General features: G+C 31.9%; 2 protein-coding genes, 2 long non-coding RNA genes and 1 pseudogene across 14 annotated transcripts; 2 read left to right on the plus strand and 3 right to left on the minus strand.

The window, feature by feature from the left end:
- Nucleotides 1-2,100: 2,100 nt before the first annotated feature.
- LOC104733872 (uncharacterized) lies at nt 2,101-3,728 on the minus strand. The gene is made up of 5 exons (XR_759055.2): nt 3,566-3,728; nt 3,325-3,449; nt 3,055-3,144; nt 2,725-2,820; nt 2,101-2,257 (listed from the first exon to the last, which is right to left on the minus strand). It is a non-coding gene; the product is annotated as an uncharacterized LOC104733872 (long non-coding RNA).
- A 4,365-nt stretch (nt 3,729-8,093) lies between these two features.
- On the minus strand, nt 8,094-8,803 carry LOC147949226 (uncharacterized). Its single transcript, XR_015583471.1, has 2 exons — nt 8,661-8,803; nt 8,094-8,505 (listed from the first exon to the last, which is right to left on the minus strand). It is a non-coding gene; the product is annotated as an uncharacterized LOC147949226 (long non-coding RNA).
- A 496-nt stretch (nt 8,804-9,299) lies between these two features.
- Nucleotides 9,300-10,614, plus strand: LOC104733860 (uncharacterized). Of its 5 annotated transcripts, XM_087489861.1 has the most exons (5): nt 9,300-9,591; nt 9,954-10,067; nt 10,177-10,230; nt 10,325-10,375; nt 10,468-10,614. In XM_087489861.1, exons 1-2 carry the CDS (start codon nt 9,440-9,442, stop codon nt 10,027-10,029), a joined length of 228 nt encoding a protein of 75 aa, XP_087345987.1. In that variant the 5' UTR covers nt 9,300-9,439; the 3' UTR covers nt 10,030-10,067; nt 10,177-10,230; nt 10,325-10,375; nt 10,468-10,614. The 5 variants fall into 5 exon arrangements, 4 of the variants coding, with proteins under 4 accessions (XP_087345987.1, XP_087345980.1, XP_087345985.1 ...); XM_087489854.1 differs by having other exon boundaries at nt 9,954-10,230; XM_087489859.1 differs by having other exon boundaries at nt 10,325-10,614.
- A 3,622-nt stretch (nt 10,615-14,236) lies between these two features.
- LOC104756163 (IQ domain-containing protein IQM5-like) lies at nt 14,237-15,974 on the plus strand (annotated as a pseudogene). The gene is made up of 4 exons (XR_015569263.1): nt 14,237-14,247; nt 14,808-14,895; nt 14,976-15,297; nt 15,401-15,974. The product of XR_015569263.1 is annotated as an IQ domain-containing protein IQM5-like (transcript).
- A 72-nt stretch (nt 15,975-16,046) lies between these two features.
- On the minus strand, nt 16,047-17,573 carry LOC147949227 (VAMP-like protein YKT61). Of its 6 annotated transcripts, none has more exons than XM_087478236.1 (5): nt 17,441-17,573; nt 17,225-17,332; nt 16,976-17,035; nt 16,680-16,745; nt 16,047-16,213 (listed from the first exon to the last, which is right to left on the minus strand). In XM_087478236.1, the coding sequence occupies exons 2-5, from the start codon at nt 17,309-17,311 to the stop codon at nt 16,190-16,192; spliced, it is 237 nt and encodes a 78-aa protein (XP_087334362.1). In that variant the 5' UTR covers nt 17,312-17,332; nt 17,441-17,573; the 3' UTR covers nt 16,047-16,189. The 6 variants fall into 6 exon arrangements, with proteins under 6 accessions (XP_087334362.1, XP_087334365.1, XP_087334363.1 ...); XM_087478239.1 differs by having other exon boundaries at nt 16,664-16,745; XM_087478237.1 differs by having other exon boundaries at nt 17,225-17,370; nt 17,441-17,547.
- Between the last annotated feature and the right edge of the window lie 3,878 nt (nt 17,574-21,451).

The raw sequence follows: 21,451 nt of genomic DNA on the forward strand, positions 1-21,451 counted from the left end.
AAACCTTAGTCAATACATTTATTTCTAATTTAAATTTTTAGTAACCGAAGCTGATTTTGAATGATACTAAAGGTTAGACATTGGAGATGGCAAGGAAGTAAATCTCATCAAATGTCCAAGAACACTTCTTCAACGCCAATGCATCACTTACCTTGGTCCGGTACGTACACTTGTTATTAGGTTAGTTGGTTATTGAAAACAAGAATCGATATTAACTTTTGGTTTGTTTCGGTTAACAGAAAGAGAGACAAGCGTACGAAGTGGTGTTTGAAAATGGGAAACTAGTCAACAAAAAAACCAAGAACCTCGTGGAGACCATCGAAGGAACTAAATGGATCTTCACGTTGAGCACGACAAGAAAACTATACGTTGGTCAGAAACCAAAAGGCCGGTTTCAACACTCGAGTTTTCTCTCCGGCGCCGCCATTACTGCCGCCAGTAGAATTGTTTCACAAGACGGAGTTGTAAAAGCCGTTTGGCCATACAGTGGTCATTATCTCCCGACGGAAAAGAATTTTAGAGAATTCATCGGTTTCTTGAGAGAAACCAATGTGGATCTCACTAATGTCAAGGTGATTAAGCTAGTTAAAATTTTTAACTACGTAAATAGTTAAAGTTCGTTATAAAATGTTTTAATTATTTTCTCTTAAATAATTTTGTTATAGATGAATGTGATTGACGATGATAATCAGTTGATCACAAATGATGGAAGCACAAAGCCGTGAAAGTGGTGGTGTCAAAATCGGACGGTTCAGATGAAAAGAACCGCTTTCGTGTAATTGGAGTACTAGAAACGATCCTAGGATCGAGTGTACGGGACTACCCAATAGATATGCAGACGCGGGCGCTTGAACAAGTCAACTTTTCTCCATGTGTGGTCAAAAGAACGACAAGATTATTGGGCCCAATACCATCGCCAAGGCCCAGTCCAAAGATTTATGTCTCTCCTAGACTCTCTTGCAGGGGTCTTCCATATCCGAGAAACTAACGGGTGTATTCAAAACATAATTTAGGAGGATTTGTGATTTTTTTAAAAATTACCTGTTATTGAATATGAATTGTTCAAAATCATTCAAAATCACTCATAATTCACTGTTATTCAATCAATAATTTGCAAAAATCATAACAAATCCATTGTTATTCAAAACCAAATTCTCTTGTTTTTTAGAAAAACATAATAGTGATTGTGAGAGACTTTGAGTACATTTTTGTAAGGGAAATCCTATTTTTAAAATCTCACCTTCCAGAAGGTGTTTTTGAAGGATTGGTTAAAAAAAAAACAAATTACAAATTGCAAAATTCTGGGTTCTCTCTTCCTTTCTCTATTCTCTTCTCTTCTCTCGTTTATGGGCTCTCTCTCTTCTCCTTTCTCTGTTTTTCTTGTGTGCTAATTATGGGCTTCACGTCTTGTTTTATTGTATTTTATTAGGGTTAGTTGTTCGGTATATATACTCTCGAGATTAGGGTAAAGGCTTCATGATGCAAATTACGGTGGTGTCTGTTCGGATCAAATTGCCAAAAAACCAAAAACCAACCTCTATACACATGAATATGTTCAACGTATTCTTTGTGTTATGCTATATGAACATCTCTCGTTTGGACTTGAGAATCTCTTAAAACCCCACTTAAGTCTCACCAAATCTCATCAAATCACAAACTATTTTTTATTTTCAAAAATAGAAAATAATAATAAATCCATCAAACTACCTTAAAAACTCACCGTAAATCTCCTAAAACCCAGAATATCATAAATCCTCCAAAATCCTCCCAAATTCTCTTTTTTCCTTTCCTAATTTAATCAATTTTTCAAATATTTCCTTTTTTTTTTGCATTGCCCTAATGTTGGGTGATTCTTTAATTAGAGTACAACTTGTACTCATTTATAATTCACATAATTTAATTTTACATGTATTTTTTTTTTAAGGTTTGTAACCTTTTTTATTTACTTGTAACATTTGTACTTTCACATCATTATTTTTCAGATGATATAATGTTAATGTGTACAATTTAATGGTTTTCTTTACTTTACTTGCTTGTAAACAACAGTGGAGAAATACTTTGGTGTTAACGTCATAAATTTAATAAAAATGGAAATAGCCCTTTTGAATCATTATTTATTATTTTTAATCTTAATATAACTTATATTATAATTTAGCATTATATTAATAACAATATAAACTTGATATCTCAAAGCATAAACATGTATTCAAATTGGTGTACATCATGAATTTGTTCCTTTTGTTTCCTTGTCAAGCATCTGTCCACACAAAGAAACACCAAATCAGTTTCTTATGACATCAGTAAACTTGGTTTACCTATATCAATATGATTGGTTCAAAAAATATCAAGGGATTGCAGATGATAAAACTAGTAAATATGTTCTTCCACATGAAGATCAGTAAATACTAAATACCAATAAATAATTGAAACATTAGGTATACTACTCCGGCCTGAAACATACAGTTTCCTCAGATAAAGTATTCAAGAGCAAATGAAACGTTTTTTAAGTCCACATTCCTCCTGCTCTATTTAAATACCCCCAACATAATCATTTACAGGCAAAAGTTCTTTTATATATCGACAACACGTTCAAACTCATTCATGTCCTACCTTTTCTACCATGCTAACCAACTATGCTCAGAGACTAAGGCAGGAAAAATAAGAATATCGATGTATAACACTAGGAATTTATGTTTGCTATAGTATATAGTGGTAGAATGTTACATGCTAAAGAAATGTCTTGCTGTTCACATCTTTGCTCTTCTCCATTAGTTTCTTCATCCGCTTTTCTTTGACTTGAAGATCATCAATTTTTTTTCGCTGCAAATACAGAACAAAAGTTCAGTTTTAGGGAGATGAAAACATCCATCATATGCGCAAGAAAATCTTTTGTTTTGACGTTTTTCAGAAGAAGCAAAGCTCATTGACATAATATAGTATATCATTTTAGGATCCAACATGATTATGCATATTATATTTGGTCAATCTATCAACAATTATACATAAAAACTTAGAACAGAGAGTACAAGGAAAGGCCAGAGACTACACACTTACAAGGATAAACTTTTTCTGATCCAACTGCTGCTGGATAAACTTTCTCTGGTCCAACTTCTGCTGGATTTTGAACAGACCAAATGATAGGTCCTGAAGAAATAACAAAATCAATTTAAGATTAAATCTACTCACAATCAACTTGATTCATATAATTATGAGACTAGTAAAAATTAATTCATGAAGAATCATTTGATTGAGCATATAGCTACAGTTCTTCACAAAATTCGCATGATAAAAGTAAGAGCGAATACAGTTGAACAAGTGAGGAACCTCGTTTAAAGCTTTGGTTAAATATGGCGAAGTCTGACTTGAGTCTTCTTTGTGATGATTAGGTTCATTCTTATGGAAAAAAGATTTGAGTTTTTCCATCGTATTCGGTTTTTCTTTTCCTTCTTCTGTCAATGTTAAACCATGTAAAACAAAAGTTAGAAAACAAATAAACTAAAAACCAATGTTGATCGTATTTAGAAATTACACAGTGAAAACTAAAACCTTCAAGAAGAATTTTTACCAGAAACTATGTTGACACCAGTCTTCTTCTTTTGCTTGGATATTGATGAGAGAATGAGAGAAATTTAGGTATTTATAAAGTTAATATCTCAGAAGTCGAATTTGGGAAAAGAAACTGCATGATTTAAACAAGGCAAGACAACATATAGGACATAATTTGAAAACATATGTAAAGACCACGTGTTATCTCTTATTAAATACTATAATCTTATTATTTTTAATGCATTTTACTTATATAAATTTTATTTATGATTGTATATCTTCATTGATGAGAGACTCATCAATATAATAATTACTTTTTGTGTTCTTTAATTTGTGTAGTAATTTAATTTTACTAATTTTAAATTAAAAGATTTCATATCTGATTACATTTTCAATATATACAATTTTATCAATTAGTCATATTTGTTAATACAATCTACAATATTAATTTATATAGTTATTTATATAAATTATAATAGTATAAATCATCTATTATAAGATATGATTGTAATAACTATACTAATTTTCACTAATTTTAATCAAAAAAATATTAATCTATAATTTAAAGTCATGCATAATGGAAATTATAAGATAGAAAAATTTATTTTATGATTTCTAAAACAAAATAATAATGACATAGAAACTATTTAATTAACTTTTTAAATTATTGTGGAGTTGATTTAGTATAATAATGTAAATAATTATTTAGAAAGTGAGGCATGTGTCTTATAATCTTAGTCTCTTATGTGACACCCACATAAGAGGTTGCTAAGAATTTCTCAAAATAATATTGGATCCCACTTTATATGTTTTATGCTAATTAATTAAAGTCACTAATCCTATCCTATCTTATGTGCTCTTTTTTTAGATTAGACCGCCACGTGACTATTTTCTCATGGGTCTTTATGATGAAACATATGATTAAAATTTATTATATATATATTAATAGATCTAACAATTTCAAAAATAAATTATAGTTTTTGCACTTATAGTTTCTGTTATAGTGAGTTTATTTTAAAAATATGTATTTTTCACTATTTTAATAAACAAAATTCACTTAGTTACTTCAAAATAAATTTAAATAATAGATGAATATATTATTTCATTAAAAATAACAATTTAAATTTATAACTATATAATATATCTGTTTCTTATTTATAATATTATAATATTTTAGAAACTGCTTATTGTATAAAATTTTTTATTTATTAATACAAAACAAATTAAAGTATATAATAATACAAAATCCGCACCGCAAATAATTTACCACCAATCAAACATTATTTTGTACCGCTTATTTTGGAATAACCGCACTTGTCCCACAAATATATTTGTCCCGCATGTACTGCAGTTGAACCGTACCGCACTAGTAAATTTTTTATCCCGCACTACTAAATCTGCGATTACCATTCGGACCCTGAGAATTCTAATTTGTAAGTTATACATTAAAAAGAAATGTGTTTGTAACTTGTTTTGTGAATAAAAAATGATGGTCGTCTCGTCTAGCGAGTTAGTATTTAAGAGATTAGTTTTTGCGCCCTTCACTTCCATTTTTCGTTAATACGAAAACTATATTTTTAAAAGTAATAGTAATTTCTATATAGAACTGTATATCAAAGATTCCAAACATACAAATTAATTTGAAAGAAAGAAAAAAAAAAAGTAAAATAATGTTACTTGACCATGCATTTAATTAGCTTATGTAATTTAGTTTACACTCTACGTCTCTTGCTCTAAAGGTGTAAAGTCCATGTCGTGTATCTGACTTATCGGTGCAATTTTAGACATCCATTTCAAACTTTGACCTTTTGGTCGTAGGTTAAGCCAAGACAAAAGGGAAGAATGATCTCCTGGTATATATAATATCATTTACTCCTAATATGAAATCGATATTAAGGAATGTGACCAGCTCGTCGACAAAAAGAGAAGAATGAATATTAGTGAATAGCTCATACAAATATGAAATCGATATCCAATATGTGGCTAACTGTAGTATTTTCCATTTTTATAATATCTTAGACTTCATGATCACGCATTATGTAAACGACAGAATAAACGACATATATTTCACCAATGCGAGAACTTTAACATATAAACGACAGAAAAAAAAAAAAAAAAAGTAATCGAAATACACGTAATTGTGATCTTACTTGTTGACCAATGTTGTAAAGTTATAATCCATTATTTGGGGGATGGTGTTTTAACTTGGTAGATAGGGTTGGCACTTGGCATAAAATCTACTATATATACTCAAACCCTTTTCTTACGCCTCGAGTAATGGCATCACCAACGCTGAGAGACGGTATGAGTTCTTCAATCTATTAATTTAATCATATTATAATAAATAAGTTATTTATTTAAATTTTAGATAACAAAAATAAAAGTTAACTAGTCATATGATAACAAGTGGCAAGAGACGTTTCTTAGGGCATCTCCATTGGGAGACTACTATTTTGAGACTCTTTATTTTTTTTTTGATATTAGAAAGTCTATTTTTACAAAATAAGAGGTTTTGGTTTGTTAATTAAAATTATACTTCTCCAATGGTGAGCTCTAATAATTGAGGTTCTTATTTTTGGAAAAAAAAATATTTGGTACAAAAAAATAGAAAGTTGTACTTGCTCAAGATGTGTGGTAAAAGGTACACAAAAACAAATAAAGAGAGGTGTAATTGCTTTTCTTATTTGTGGTAAAGGGTACAAGAAAACATTTTGCTCTTCTAAAGAATCTGAACCCCTCTACACATATCTACGAACCGATTATGCAACCAAACTCCAAAGGACCTACAAGTTCCACTGTCACAACCAACAACGAACCCCTGAAGCAAATTAGGATCACATCGAATACAGTTTCCCCAGGTATCAATTCCCCCTATAAACGAAACCATTTCGGCATAACCATCGAATACGAACCGTACATACTCGATTCCAGAACGGTAAACTTACCGGAAAACGTGTGAAACTCACGGTGTGAAGAAACTCCGATTTCAGAAACAAAAGAGGAAGACTTGACGACAGTGACATCGTCAGATAGAGGTGCTTCATCGACGACGAACAACGGAGTAGTAGAAGCAGAACCCGGCAGTTGTTTCTGCGGGACTATCGATAGAGAAATTACCATCAGATGGAGATCAGAATCTCTGGTTAGTTGTTCTGATTGCTTAATCAACACCTCCGACTGAAGATTGTTTGATCAGTAATTTGATTGGAGATTGGTTAATCAATTTGCGAGTGAACCCAAAAAATCTCTCGGCTTCGAGAGTATCGATCCGGAAGAGATGGAGAGAAGAAAAAGAAAGAAGGGAAGAAAAATAAATTGTTTTTATATAAAAAAATAGACCAATCAGATACAAACACCTACCCTATTTTACCCAATAAGAGTCGGTGTCAAAACATCTTAAATAAGAGGCAACTCTATCCAACTCTTATTTGTTTATCATTTTTCATTTATTTTTAATCCCAATAAAAATAAGAGTCCCGTTAAAAACTCTGCTAAATACACCAATGGACTTGCTCTTATATCTCTAAAATAAGAGACGACTCTCTCTTTCTCTCCTTCCTTTTCAATTTCTTTTATTATTATAATTGTCAGAGACTGTGTGAAAAGCCCCCGTTTGAGGTACTCTAAGAGTCTTTCGCGCCCATAATGAAATCAAATAACATTTTAACTAAATAACAATCCGCACATAGTGCGGTATAAAATAATTATTTAATATTTTTTACAGTAATTTTTATTTATAAAATCTCTTCTATTTGTGAAGTGATTTTAGTGCAGTGGCATAAGGTAAGTCCATTTGTAGAAGGCACCATCACACCCAGGATCGAGTCCCTGCTCCTACGAATGTAGGAATCTGGCTAATGGGCCGACCAGTTGTGACCCAATGGTTGACAAAAAAAAAAAAAATTTCTTCTATTTATGGGTAATTGAAATATTTAAAATTCGATTGTGTAGTATATATCTATAAAAAAAATTGTATAATAATTAAAATTTAACCCGTGAGAGTTATTATAATATCAATCTTATATTATTATATCATATGAACAAAGGGTTCATAAAATACATTTTAAAGATTTTTATGAAAATATAATTAAAGGATATAATTAAGTTAGAAAGATAATATAAAAATTTAATTTTGGGTGTTAATTGTATTTTTGGAAAAATACAATGGTAAATAAATGGAAATATTTTTAAAAGCTGATGATAAATAAATGAAAGAGTGTCCTGAGCTCTGTAATGCTGAAACCTCAGCTTTTTTGCCAAAATGTTCCTCTATCAATATATAGGGAATATGATCATTTAATTTTCTATAACTCTCTTAGTTAGTCTCTAATATATACATTGTAACATTGGCCCTGTTCGTTTCATCGTCGCAGGCGGCAGCGGCAGCAACAGCGTTAGCGACAGCATCAAACATTACCGCAGGTTGTTGTTCGTTTTGTCGTCGCTATCTCTGCCGCTGCCGCATGTATTCTGTTCGTTTTGTTAACGCTGTCGCTGCCGCTACCGCAACCGCATGTTTTGTGTTCGTTTTGCTGATGCTGCGGCAATTTTACACTTAATTTTTATTTTACTTTTATAAATTTGTATAATTATATTTTACAACCAGAAAATATTTTTTAATTTAGCTGATAATAATTTTCAGTTAGATATATAGTTATAACAACATATATAGTAAAAATTTCTAATAAGGTAAACGGCCTTGACCATATTCATTCATGATGTTTTGACGCAGAGCTTCCATCGTTCTATCACTGGTCGGCTCATATGCAATATGTTGTTGTGTTCTTCTTCTTCTTCTTCTCCTTCTCCTTCTCCTTCTTCCTCTTCTCTTTCTTTTCCTTCTCCTTCATCACCATGATATCTTTCTGTACTTTGCCAATGTACAAAATCATGATCTTCCCTATATGAATCCCGTATGAAGTTGTGTAGTACACAACACAACACAACACAACACTAAAACTGTAGAAACAAGAGACAGAAAAGAGGTGAACTTTTGGGTTAGAAACTATCAAATAGACATACCCATCAAAGCAATACAATCAATTAATCTCAATCTGTGTTAGAACAGAGATCGAGAGAGAGTTATGTAAAGAAGCAGAAGCAGAAGAGCTTACGAAGATGAGAGTAGGGAAGAAGACAAAGAGAATCGAGCCTCGATCTGCTCCTCGTCGCTTTGTTCTTCTTCGACAGAGAAATCGAGCCTGGATAATCAAATTAATCACAACTTTTCTTAATCTTATTTGGCTTTTACACTATCAAGCATAATCATAAACATTAGTGTTATTTAAAGTTTAGTGACCCACACACCACCTAACTCCAATGTGATAGATTTGATTTAACTTCTTTTACAAGTTTTTGTTTGCTAGTTAGAGGTTTCACCATCTTATTCTTACATTAGTCCCAACCGAAAGACGAATTATTGCTATAGGACATGATATCAGTATAATACTTTGGTGCTGCCATCACAAATTTAATAACATTCTTTATTATTTTTAGTACTTGATTACCTCCTAGGCTCCTAGATCATTATACTAGTATATTAGCATTATATTATCACTACAATAAAAGAAGAAGAAGAAGGTGTTTCTCTCGAGGTGCTGATACATCAACTTCAATATTGAAACAGGTGTTGACACCTCGGTAAAAATCAGTAGCCAATTAAAACATTTGGATTAATACACCTAAGATTTGTTTTCTTCCACATCATTCTTTTATTTACTCTCTCCCTCTAAACAAAGATATGCTCTATGATTCTGCTGGTACAATTCTTTTGTTTTCGTTGGTTGGTAGATCTTGATGAATTAATGTTGTTTATGTCTGATTAATATTAGGGTTATATGAATTGGGAATTAGAAAATTAGGGTTCTTTGTTGTTTGGATTTTATTCGGAAGAATGGGTTTGACGAATTTCATAGCGACAATGGTTGGAGTAGGCGCTGTGGTGTTGCTATTTAAGGGCGACGTCAAGCAAACTGACACCGTCGTTAGGCGTAACATCAAGCACATCCGTCACTGGCTCGAAGAAGAATCCTCTGCCGCCTCCAAGTCGTGATTCTTCTCTCTCTTGATTCCTTATGATTTCTCCTTTGCGAAGGTGTGTTATGTTTGTTAGTTTGGTGGGGTTTGTGGTGTCGTAAACCGGTTCACTCTCTCATTTTCGATTTTTTGCCGTGAGCTTAGTTGTGTTGGAAAGCTTATGGTATGAATATAATATCATTCAGTTGTTTAAATTCTAGGATCATCTGAGATTTTGTAACTTGAGTAAAACATAAAAAGATTGATTCTGGCAGTGGTTTGGGTGGGCATAGTTGTGTGATTGAGCAATGTTGGTATTAGTGATAGATCTGTAGCGACACAAAGCAAATTCTCTGTGTGTGTGTGACTGATGAGTTTGATGCGGATTTCAGGGCAGCTAAGGCCATAAAACCAAAGGAAATAGAGACAAAGGTTCCGAAGAAGGACATTCCAAAAGGGAAGGATTAAGTGTGCCACTATATATAATGGTTCTTTGGATTGAAGTGGTAGAATTGAAGAATTTCTTTGAAAGAATTTTGACTTAAGTATTATCTTAATTGAATCTGATATGTTTCTGATTTGGTATTTTGTTTGCATCGACGAGGAGAGTTCCAGGGATGTTGCAGGACAACAGTTGGCTCTTGTTTTAAACTCCCTGCTGATGCAGAGGTAAAAAAGAACTCTTTGATGCAATTGTCTCTTTTTTCTTTAAACAAGAGAGGGAGATATGATCTTAATTATGCATTTTGTTTTGATGTTGCAGGACAACAGTTGGCTCTTGCGTTCATTCTGTGTGCTCGCTTCTGGTGCAGAGGTAAAAAGAGCTCTTTCATACTCTCTTTTTTTGTTTGTAAATGACAGAGAAAGAAAGAAACTTAAGTTGATTTTATGGCTTGTATGTTTCAGTTAACAATGGGTTGTAGGTTTCTGTTTCTTCAATCTGTTACTCTTGTTCTTATTTCAGTTTCTGTTTGTGTTTCTAATGACTTGAATGTTGTTGTTTCATGTCTTCGGTTGTATGTTTTTTATTTATCAATGAGTTTGAGTTTCAAAGAGTGTGTGTTCATGGATGTTGATGTTTTTTGAATGAGCTATGACTTGCATTTATTTAGTTAAAATTAATCCTATTTAAAATAATATTATTTTCAAAATATTTTTTTTGTTTTAAACAAGGAGAGTTTTTGAATAAATATATCTACAGTCATTTTTTTTGAAAACTACCTAATGTTTTTTTTTTCCTTTTTTCAAATGTTAATATAAAATCACGAAATTTTAAATACAGTTTTTTAAAAAGAGTTGATATGTATTTTAATTTAATAGTGAAGATAGGACTGTCTTTTTACAAAAAGAAAAAAAAAAGAGTTAGATTAGAAAAAGAGAAAAAAAAAAAAAAACATAGGGTAGTTTTTATAAAATATATTGTAGATAGAAAGTCTATATTTAATACAAAATAGATGAAATTAATGTATAACTATAAGATTATAGATTAAGTTAAATAGAATTGATCCGGTGGGGTATAAAATGAGATATAAATAATACTGTAATTGGGACGTTAATTCTATTTGAATAGCAAATTGATCATAGTAATCGAAATTTTACGTAGTTGATATTTACATAATGAAATGTTTAACTCGGTAAAACACATTTAATGGTCTTGAAAATGATGATAATAAACAAAATTATGCAGCAACAAATAATAACAAAAAACTGATAACAACAATATTAGCAAGGATCATTGTCATAAACTGTATTAATAACGCTTTTAGATTACAAACAACATACAAAAATAGTGTTTCAGAAAACACAAAACAAAATATTTTTAAAAATAAATAAAAAATAAAATGAGAAACAATCCCGCGGTGTAGCGCGGGTACTAACCTAGTTAATCTTAAAAATTTCATATCTCAAACCATAAGGGTATAATTAAATTTTCAACACGGCATAATTGAAATAAAAATCTTATATGCAGAATCGGTTAAATTTTAGAAGTATAAACTTCAAATATAAAAACAGCTCGTATCTGAATAATTCAACATAATGATTTGATTCACAATTTATGTACTTTTCTTTTGTAACATTACCTTTTTTTTATATATAACATTACCTATAGATCTGAGAGATTGGTTTGTTTCAATAGAAAAAAGCATACAACCCAAGTTATTTAATCCTAATAAGTTGACAAAAGAGCAAACCCGTTGACCGTAAAAATATTGAAATCCATAAAAGTTGGGAATTGTATAACAAAAAAACCCGATGACGCATTCAAAGATGTCCCCACACGTACCGTGCGTAACGCCGTGCGTATGTATATCAAACACGGCGACATTCACATCCACATACAGTATATCATCTATGTTAGTAAAGTGAGTATTTATGTATATGCAACTCCTAACAGTGCGCGAACGTATTCAAAGTTGCCCTACACGCTAGTTAGTATGTATACAAACCTAAAACATTGAAATATGAAAATCAAGAGCTCGTGTGGTTTGATTTTTTATTGGGGTTTTTATAAGTCCGGGAAACGTAAAACCTTTGAATTACTCGAAGAAAAATCTTCCGTGCGTATCCTAAGGCTATCTCCAGTGGTAGAAACCCATGAGGTATCTTTACAATTATTTTAAGAATAAAATTTGAAAATTTATAAGTTAAGAGATTCTTAACTTTGTATGGCCGGTAGAAACCCTACTTAAAATATTTCTTTGAAAATTAAAATCTTTGAAGTAGAATTTATGTTTACACAATACACAAATATAAGCAAAAGTGAAAACGTAAAAAATAGGCGAGAAGGATAGATAAAGGCGAGGAAAAGAGAGACACCTTGTAATTTCTTTTTGTTTTGTAAAAAATATTAGCCAATTGCTGATGGACACGTAAGCGTCTCTTACCATCTCTAAGAACATCATTACTCGAGAACGACTCAACGTTTTTCAAAAAAACCAAAAAATATATATTTTTTACAAATTATTATTATTTATTTATTTTTTAGTTTATGTTTCACTGAATAAATGACACATGTCTCGTTTACTCTGAGAATCGTTTCTCAAGTGACTCGGAAAAAAAACGATTCCCTTCTTTTTTCCCTTCTTTCTCTTCCTTTTATTATTTTCTAATAAGAGTATTTGAGAGAGTAACTCCCAATAATCATGGTCTAAAATCCCTCTGCAGAGAAACGTTTCTTCACATTTTCTTTCTTTTCCAATTTTGTTTTTTGCCTTTTTGCTAAGAACTCTAGTTAAAAAGACAGCGTTAGAGATGCCTTCGAGCATCTTTAGTGGTGAGAAGGTGTCACCGTTACTCAAAGAAAAAAAAACTTAATATTTTAATATATGACTAATAAGTGATTGACATGTGTTAAAAAACACTGAGAATCGTTTCTTCCGCCAGTAACTGCAGCAACGATTCTTTACTTTCTCTCCCCTATTTATATTTTTTTATCTGTTTTTATTAAAAGAATTGGAGAGAAAGCAACGCCATTAATCATGGTCTTAAGGTCCAATCTCAATTTTTGTTCTCACCAAAATAAAATATAAAAAGCTAATAATTACATCATATAGCCATTGATATAAATATAGACGACAGATGGGCAAAGAACATGCAAAGAAGAGACATTACCAGAAACAGAGTTCTATTCTAGTGTCTCTGATTAAAACAACTGCATCCGCATTTCCATTCCTTACACCGGATACACGGAAAACAATTTCATCGGAACCTCATAATTCCGACAAGACAACCGACATCAACCGCTTCTGACAAAAGTTCCACAAATACTAGGTAGAGCAAACTATCTCATACTCTGCAGCTATTAACAGTAGTCATACAAACGTACTTCAGCTCCACAAGCATTTTACATTCATAGACTCTGATTACTCCTCCAACTGGCCACTTCATGATCCACCTAAACAAGCCACTTAAACATGTATCCTAAACATCACCTCATCTAGTTACTGAATCGCACAACCAACCACCCCTAGCGATCGAGTAACAAGAGAGGCTGGCTGGAATACTTTATTCCGTCCAGCCACGGAAACACTTCTCCGACGAATCCATCGATTCATTGTCTTAGCTTTAGCCCGACACTCCTGAGCTCCAACTTGGTTCTACAACCACCATGACCTTGCTCCATAAGCTTATGGAGGTTCTAGCTCAAACCGAGCTTGTTGGTTCAACCAACAACACAACTTAACACAATTCAATCCATACAAAACCTTATATAAACACTCGAATAGTTCATAAAATAACCGTTAAAATCGAAGTTCCACCGTTGGATACGAAGCCCGTACTATCACGTGTCTCTCTACCAAATAATTTCGTCTCGATCAGACAAGTTTTGAACCGCAAAATGCCTCCTAGAAAGAGCTATCTCGGAACAGTTTCTAAGGATCATACTTAGTCCAGATTTCACAGTTTAGTGATTACTTGGCCAGGAAGCAACGAACATAATTCCTTAGTATTAACTCCGAATGAAGCTATGTCAGATGATATGGAATCTTGGCTTGATGGAGATCACGCCAATATAATCACCTTTCCGAACCTATATAGGATTCGGCGCCGGCGAGCCTCCAAATTTGGCTCCTCCACACTGCCTTTATCACCAACCTTCTTTCACTTTCTTTCTCCTTTTCAGCTCTGATCTCTCTGCTCTGCTCTCCCACCACCAAAGAGGCATCCCACAGCCATGAAAGGACTGTACATAACCACTGTTGGTCCACCACCTCCGCCACAACACGTTGATCTCTCTCTCCTCCCCACAACTCGTTCTCTCTCTTCCTCGCACACCACAAGCGAGCTTTGTTTCTCCTTTAAATAATCCACCACAGTTCATCTTCACGATGACATAATCATTTTAATAACCGATCCTAATGTTCAATCCAAGAAACAAATCACGCAACCAAGACAAAACGATCATCTTCACGTGACCATCTATTCCGCTACGGTTTATGGACTAAAATAAAAATACATGATCCTTTGGTTTAATTGGTCAAGACTCTGGTTCAATAATCAGCCCAGCATACGACATCATCAACTCATTCGTGACCATCAACCTCACAAGTCGTTAAGGGGTTAAGGGGTAGCGATACCTTCTCGACAACACCGGTTTGCTCTCCGGTGAAGGCGTTACGGGCGACAGCACAGGTTGTACACAACGAGAGTCTCGGGGCTAACATACGGCGGCAACGAACAACCCTCTCCCCTTTCATCTTTATCGTCACAACATTCGGTAACAAACCTTTTGAATGATACTAAAGGTTAGACATTGGAGATGGCAAGGAAGTAAATCTCATCAAATGTCCAAGAACACTTCTTCAACGCCAATGCATCACTTACCTTGGTCCGGTACGTACACTTGTTATTCGGTTAGTTGGTTATTGAAAACAAAAATTGATTTTAACTTTTGGTTCGTTCTGATTTAACAGAAAGAGAGACAAGCGTACGAAGTGGTGTTGGAAAATGGGAAACTAGTCAACAAACAAACCAAGGACCATCGAAGGAACTCAGTGGATCTTCATGTTGAGCACGACAAGAAGACTATACGTTGGTCAGAAACAAAAAGGTTGGTTTCAACACTCGAGTTTTCTCTCCGGCGCCGCCATTACTGCTGCCGGTAGAATTGTTTCACAAGACGGAGTTGTAAAAGTCGTGTGGCCATACAATGGTCATTATCTCCCGACGGAAGAGAATTTTAGAGAAATCATCGGTTTCTTGAGAGAAAACAACGTGGATCTTACTAATGTCAAGGTGATTAAGCTAGTTAAAAATTTTAACTACGTAAATAATTATTTAATGATTAAGCTAGTTATAAAATGATTTAATTATTTTCTCTTAAATAATTTTGTTATAGATGAATGCGATTGACGATGATAATCAGTTGGTCACAAATGATGGAAGCACAAAGCCATCGAAAGTGGTGGTGACAACATCGGACGGTTCATATGAAAAGAACCGCTTTTCGTGTAAGTGGAGTACTGGAAACGGTCCTAGGATTGGGTGTGTGCGGGACTATCCAATAGATCTGCAGACGCGAGCGTTTGAACAAGTCAACCTTTCTCCACGTGTGGTCAAAGGAACAATGGGATTATTTGGCCCAATACTATCGCCAAGACCCAGTCCAAAGATTTGTGTCTCTCCTAGACTCTCTTGCATGGGTCTTCCAAGTCCGAGAAACTAATTTCCCTTTTTTTTCCTTTCTTAATTTAATAAATTTTTCACATATTTCCTCTTTTTTTTGCATTGCCCTAATGTTGGGTGATTCTTTAATTAGAGTACAACTTGTACTCATTTATAACTCACATAATTTAATTTTACATGTTTTTTTTTTGAGGTTTGTAACCTTTTTTATTTACTTGTTACATTTGTACTTTCACATCATTATTATTCAGATGATATAATGTTAAAGTGTACAATTTAATGGTTTTCTTTACTTTACTTGCTTGTAAATAAAAGTGGGAAAATACTTGGGTGTTAACGTCATAAATGTAATAAAAATATAAATAACCCTTTTGAATCATTTTTTATTATTTTTAATCTTAATATATCTTATATTATAAATTAGCATTATATTAATAACAATATAAACTTGATATCTCAAAGCATAAATATGTATTCAAATTGGTGTACATCCTGAATTCGTTCACTTTGTTTCCTTGTCAAGCATCTGTCACACAAAGAAACACCAAATCAGTTTCTTATGACATCAGTAAACTTGGTTTTTCTATATCAATATGACTGGTTCAAAAAATATCAAGATGATAAAACTAGTAAATATGTCCCTCCACATGAAGATCAGTGAAAATACCATACATAATTGATATATTAGGTATGCTATTGCGGGCTGAAACATACAGTTTCCTCATATAAGGTATTCAAGAGCAAATGAAACGTTTCTAAGTCCACATTCCTCCTCCTCTATTTAAAATACCCCAACATAACATTAACATGCAAAAGTATTTTTAATATATCGCCAACACGTTCAAGTTCATTCATGTCCTACCTTTTCTACCATGCTAACCAACTATGCTCAGAGACTAAGACACTGAAAATAAGAATATCGATTTATAACACTGGGAATTTATGTTTACTATAGTATATAGTGGTAGAATGTTACAGGCAAAAGAAATGACCTTGCTCTTTTCCATTAGGTTCTTCATCTTCTTTTCTTTTTCTTGAAGAATATCAGTTGTTTTTCGCTGCAAATACAGAACAAAAGTTCAATTTTAGGGAGATGAAAACATCCATCATATGCGCAAGACAATCTTCTGTTTTGAGGTTTTTTCAGAAAAAGCAAAGCTCATTGACATAATAGTATATTATTTTAGGACAACATAATTATGCATATTATATTTGGTCAATCTATCAACAATTATACAGAAAAACTAGAACAGAGAATACAAGGAAAGGCCAGAGACTACACACTTACAAGGATAAACTTTCTATGATCCAACTGCTGTTGGATTTTGAACAGCTCATATGATAGGTCCTGAAGAATATAATTACGGAGAAATAACAATCAAACTTGATTCATATAATTATGAGACTAGTAAAGATTAATTCATGGAGAATCATTTGATTGGGGATTATAATGTCCACTTGATTGAGCATATAGCTACAGTTCTTAACAAAATTCACATGAAAAGTAAGAGCGAATACAGTTGAACAAGTGAGGAACCTTGTTTAAATCTTTGGTTAAATATGGCGAAGTCTGACTTAAGTCTTCTCTGTGATGGAAGAAAGATTTGAGTTTTTCCATCTTCATGTTCGGTTTTTCTTTTTCTTTCTTTTGTCAATGTTAAACCATGTGAAACAAAATTGAGACTTGTACCAAGAAACAAAAGTTAGAAACAAATAAACTAAAAAACAATGTTGATCCAAGAAGAATTTTTACCAGAAACTATGTTGACACCAATCTTCTTCTTTTGCTTGGATAGTGATGAGAGAATGAGAGAAATCTAGGTATTTATAAAATTAATATCTCATAAGTCGAATTTGGGAAAAGAAAGTGCATGATTAAAACAAGGCAAGACAACATATAGGGCATAATTTGAAAACATATGTAAAGACCACGTGTAATCTCTTATTAAATACTATAATCTTATTAATACTATAATATTATTATTTTTAATGCATATTACTTATATAAAATTTATTTATGATATTGTATATCTTCATTGATGAGGGACTCATCAATATAATAATTACTTTTGTGTGTTGTTTAATTTGTGTAGTAATTTTATTTTACTTAATTTGAATTACAACATTTCATATCTGATTACATTTTCAATATATACTATTTTATCCATTAGTCATATTTGTTAATACAATCTACAATTTAAATTTATATAGTTGTTTATATAAATTATAATAGTATAAACCATCTATTATAACTTATTATTGTAATGATTATTCTAATTTTAACTAATCTTAATTAAAAAATATTAATATATTGTTTATAGTCATGCATAATGGAAATTATAAGATAGAAAATTTTATTTTATGATTTCTAAAACAAAATAATAATAATAATGACATATAAACTTTTTGATTAACTTTTAAAATTATTTTGGAGTTGATTTAGTATAATAAAGTAAAGATTATTTAGAAAGGAGGCATGTGTTATACTCTTTAGTCTCTTATGTGACACCCACATAAGAGGTTGTTAAGAATTTCTCAAAATAATATTGGATCCCACTTTATATGTTTTATGCTAATTAATTAAAGTCACTAATCCTATCCCTATCTTATGTGATCTTTTCTTAATTTAGACCGCCACGTGACTATTTTCTCATGGGTCTTTTCAAGCAAGTATCCACGTCCACTTTTTATTTTTTTCTCCCCCAATTTTTTTGGTCGTCTCAACAATTCATTCACGCGGAGAAATACGTTTCATATGTAGTCGTTGTTGTTTTTTTTGGTCTTTTTACTGCAGGAGTTTGAGAGTCAATTTTCATAAAGTTTATCAACTATTAATATTTTGAGTGACATTTCTAATATATTTAAAATAAATGTTTAACTATAGAACAAAATTCGAATTAGTTCTCAGAGGTAGAGTGTAATTAGCTATTTTGATTGAATCATCATACATGCATGTCCTAGCAGCTGTATATATATATATATATATAGCTATTATGATATGTAATTGTTTGGAAGTAGAAATTATGATTGAGAATTCTAATTTGTAGGTTATACATTAAAAAGAAATGTGTTTGTAACTTGTTTCGTGAATAAAAAGAATGGTGGTCGTCTAGCGAGGTAGTATAAAAGAGATTAGTTCTTCACTTCCATTTTTCTTTAATACCAAAACAATATTTTTAAAAGTAATACTAATTTCTAGATAAAACTGTATATCAAAGATTCCAAACATTCACAAGTTTATTTGAAAGAAAAAAAAAAAGTAAAATAAAATGTTACTTGACCATGCATTTAATCAGCTCATATAATTTAGTTTACACTCTACGTCTCTTGCTCTAAAGGTGTAAAGTCCATGTCGTGTATCTGACTTATCGGTGCAATTTTAGACATCCATTTCAAACTTTGACCCATTGGTCTTAGGTCAAGCCAAGACAAAAGGGAAGAATGATCTCCTTTTATGTAATATCATTTACATATAATATGAAATCGACATTAAGAAAGGTAACCAGCTCGTCGACAAAAGAGAATAATGAATTATCATATATTAGTGAATAACTCATACAAATATATGAAATCGATGTGGCTAACTAGTATTTTCAATATTTATAATATCTTAATTAGACTTCACGATCACGCATTGTGTAGTTATATTTCACCAATGCGAGAACTTTAACATATATACGACAGAAAAAAACAAAAAAAAAAAAAGGTAAACCAGAATATTCAAGTCGAAATACACGTAATTGTGGTCTTACTTGTTGACCAATGTTATAAAGTTATAATCCATTATTTGGGGGATGGTGTCTTTTACTTGGTAAATAGGATTGGCAACTTGGCATAAAATCTACTATATTGTATACCCCTTTTCTTACGTCTCGAGTTTAATATTCTCAATGCCGATAATGAAATCAAATAATATTTTAATATGATCATTCAATTTTCTATAACTCTTAAATCTTAATTAGTTTCTAATATATACATTGTTTAAAAAGTATTGCGATTGTTTAAATAAAGTGGTACGGTTCGAAACCACATTTTCACTCAGTTTTACTCTTAAGAAAGCTTTAACAACTTGACCAGAACACAAGAGACAGACTGTTCTCCATTTACACTCAAAGCAACGGAAAATATGCATCTGCACTAACAACATGGCTAGCATCAAGATAACTCTTTGTTTTGTATGCTTAGATAAACATTTCGAATTCTGTTAAATAAACGCTGTTGTAAAACGTTTTTCGAATAAATATTTTATTTTGTTAAAAAAAAAGAAAACTTTGACAAATATTATCGAAATTTGGATGTCCAAAAACCAATAATTATATATTCATATATACAAACTTTGTTTTTATAAGAAAAAATCTAGAATAATATTGGGAGTTTGATCTCCGATTCTCAATCTCCCGATAGAGTATGCTTTATAACTATGATTTAGTATAAACCATACTCTAAATACCACTTTGACCCAAAAAAAAAACATACTCTAATACCATAGCTTTACTACTCGTTATTGTCTTTCGAATGAATAATTGAATAGCGCTCTAAGGCTTAATTAAGGTTCAAATTTTGTTTATTCGGGATCATTTTTTTGGTCCAGCTGTTTTAGATAATTCTTCTCAGGACTGCTGTATTGGCATAACAATTAAATATTTAGGGTTAAATGTGAACTTCAACGTCATATGACACCTATCAAAGAAAACAAGGATGATTGTTGCATGCGTAATCGTTATAATATACTACACAGTTGTGTTATTTTGTGTCGTGTAAAAGGCGACCAAGTGAGATAAATAGACCAACAACTTTAAACTAACGCGTACGCTGCTGTACGATCTAGTAGAAAACTAGAAGAAGAAGAAGAAACTATTTTGGGAAATTAAAACCCAAAAGTAAAAGGACTTGGCCGCAATTGGTTGACTCTGCATTTTCATCTCACGATCCCGAACCAGTTTTGATGCCTTTTAATGTGGTCCGTCTTTATCAGATACATACTTTATAGTTTATATGGTTGCTTTCTTTGACTGTCATGAATCATACTGCTAACATTTATTATTAACGTAGTAACGAATGGCTATAAAGATGTTTGGACCACTGAAAATCAAATTAATTATAACTTTTATTAATCTTATTTGGCTTTTACACTATCATGCATAATCATAAACATTAGTATTGTACTATTGTTTAAAGTTTAGTGACCCACACTCACCTAACTCGAATGTTATAGATTTGATTTGACTAGTGTAAAACTTTGTAACCAAGCCGTAATTTCTTTTACAAGTTTTCGTTTGCTAGTTACAATGTTTATAGTTTAAAAGTTTCACCATCTTATTCTTATATTAGTCCAAGTAAAGACGAATTATTGATATAGGACACGATATCAATATAATACTTGCTGCCATCACAAACTTAATAACATTCTTTATTATTTTAAGTACTAGTATATTAACATTATATTATTAATCATAAAACTTCATATCTCGTGAAGTGACCTTAGTGCAATGGCAGGAGGTAAGTCCATTTGTAGAAGGCACCATCACACCCGGGATCGAGTCTCGGCTCTTACGAATGTAGGAATTTGGCTAATGGGCCGGCCAGTTGTGGCCCAATGGTTGATAAAAAAAAAAAAAAAAAAAACTTCATATCTCAAACCATAAGAGTATAATTAAATTTTCAACACGGATAATTGAAAAAAAAATCTTATATACAAAATCGTTTAAACTTTAAAGGTATAAACTTCAAATATAAACAGCTCGTATCTGAATAATTCAACATA

Source organism: Camelina sativa, chromosome 2 (assembly GCF_030686135.1).
Source record: "Camelina sativa cultivar CO46 ecotype springtype chromosome 2, ASM3068613v1".
Taxonomy (NCBI): Eukaryota; Viridiplantae; Streptophyta; class Magnoliopsida; order Brassicales; family Brassicaceae; genus Camelina; species Camelina sativa.

Excerpts from the sequence above, each read along its gene's own strand:
- LOC104733860 (XM_087489851.1), top strand. The coding sequence starts at position 9,440 with ATGGGTTTGACGAATTTCATAGCGACAATGGTTGGAGTAGGCGCTGTG. Across the intron at positions 9,592-9,953 it reads GAATCCTCTGCCGCCTCCAA|GGCAGCTAAGGCCATAAAAC; the intron begins GTCGTGATTCTT and ends TGCGGATTTCAG.
- LOC147949227 (XM_087478236.1), bottom strand. The coding sequence starts at position 17,311 with ATGAAGATGGAAAAACTCAAATCTTTCTTCCATCACAGAGAAGACTTA. Across the intron at positions 16,746-16,975 it reads ATCATAGAAAGTTTATCCTT|CGAAAAACAACTGATATTCT; the intron begins GTAAGTGTGTAG and ends CTGTATTTGCAG. Across the intron at positions 16,214-16,679 it reads ACCTAATGGAAAAGAGCAAG|ATGCTTGACAAGGAAACAAA; the intron begins GTCATTTCTTTT and ends TTTGTGTGACAG.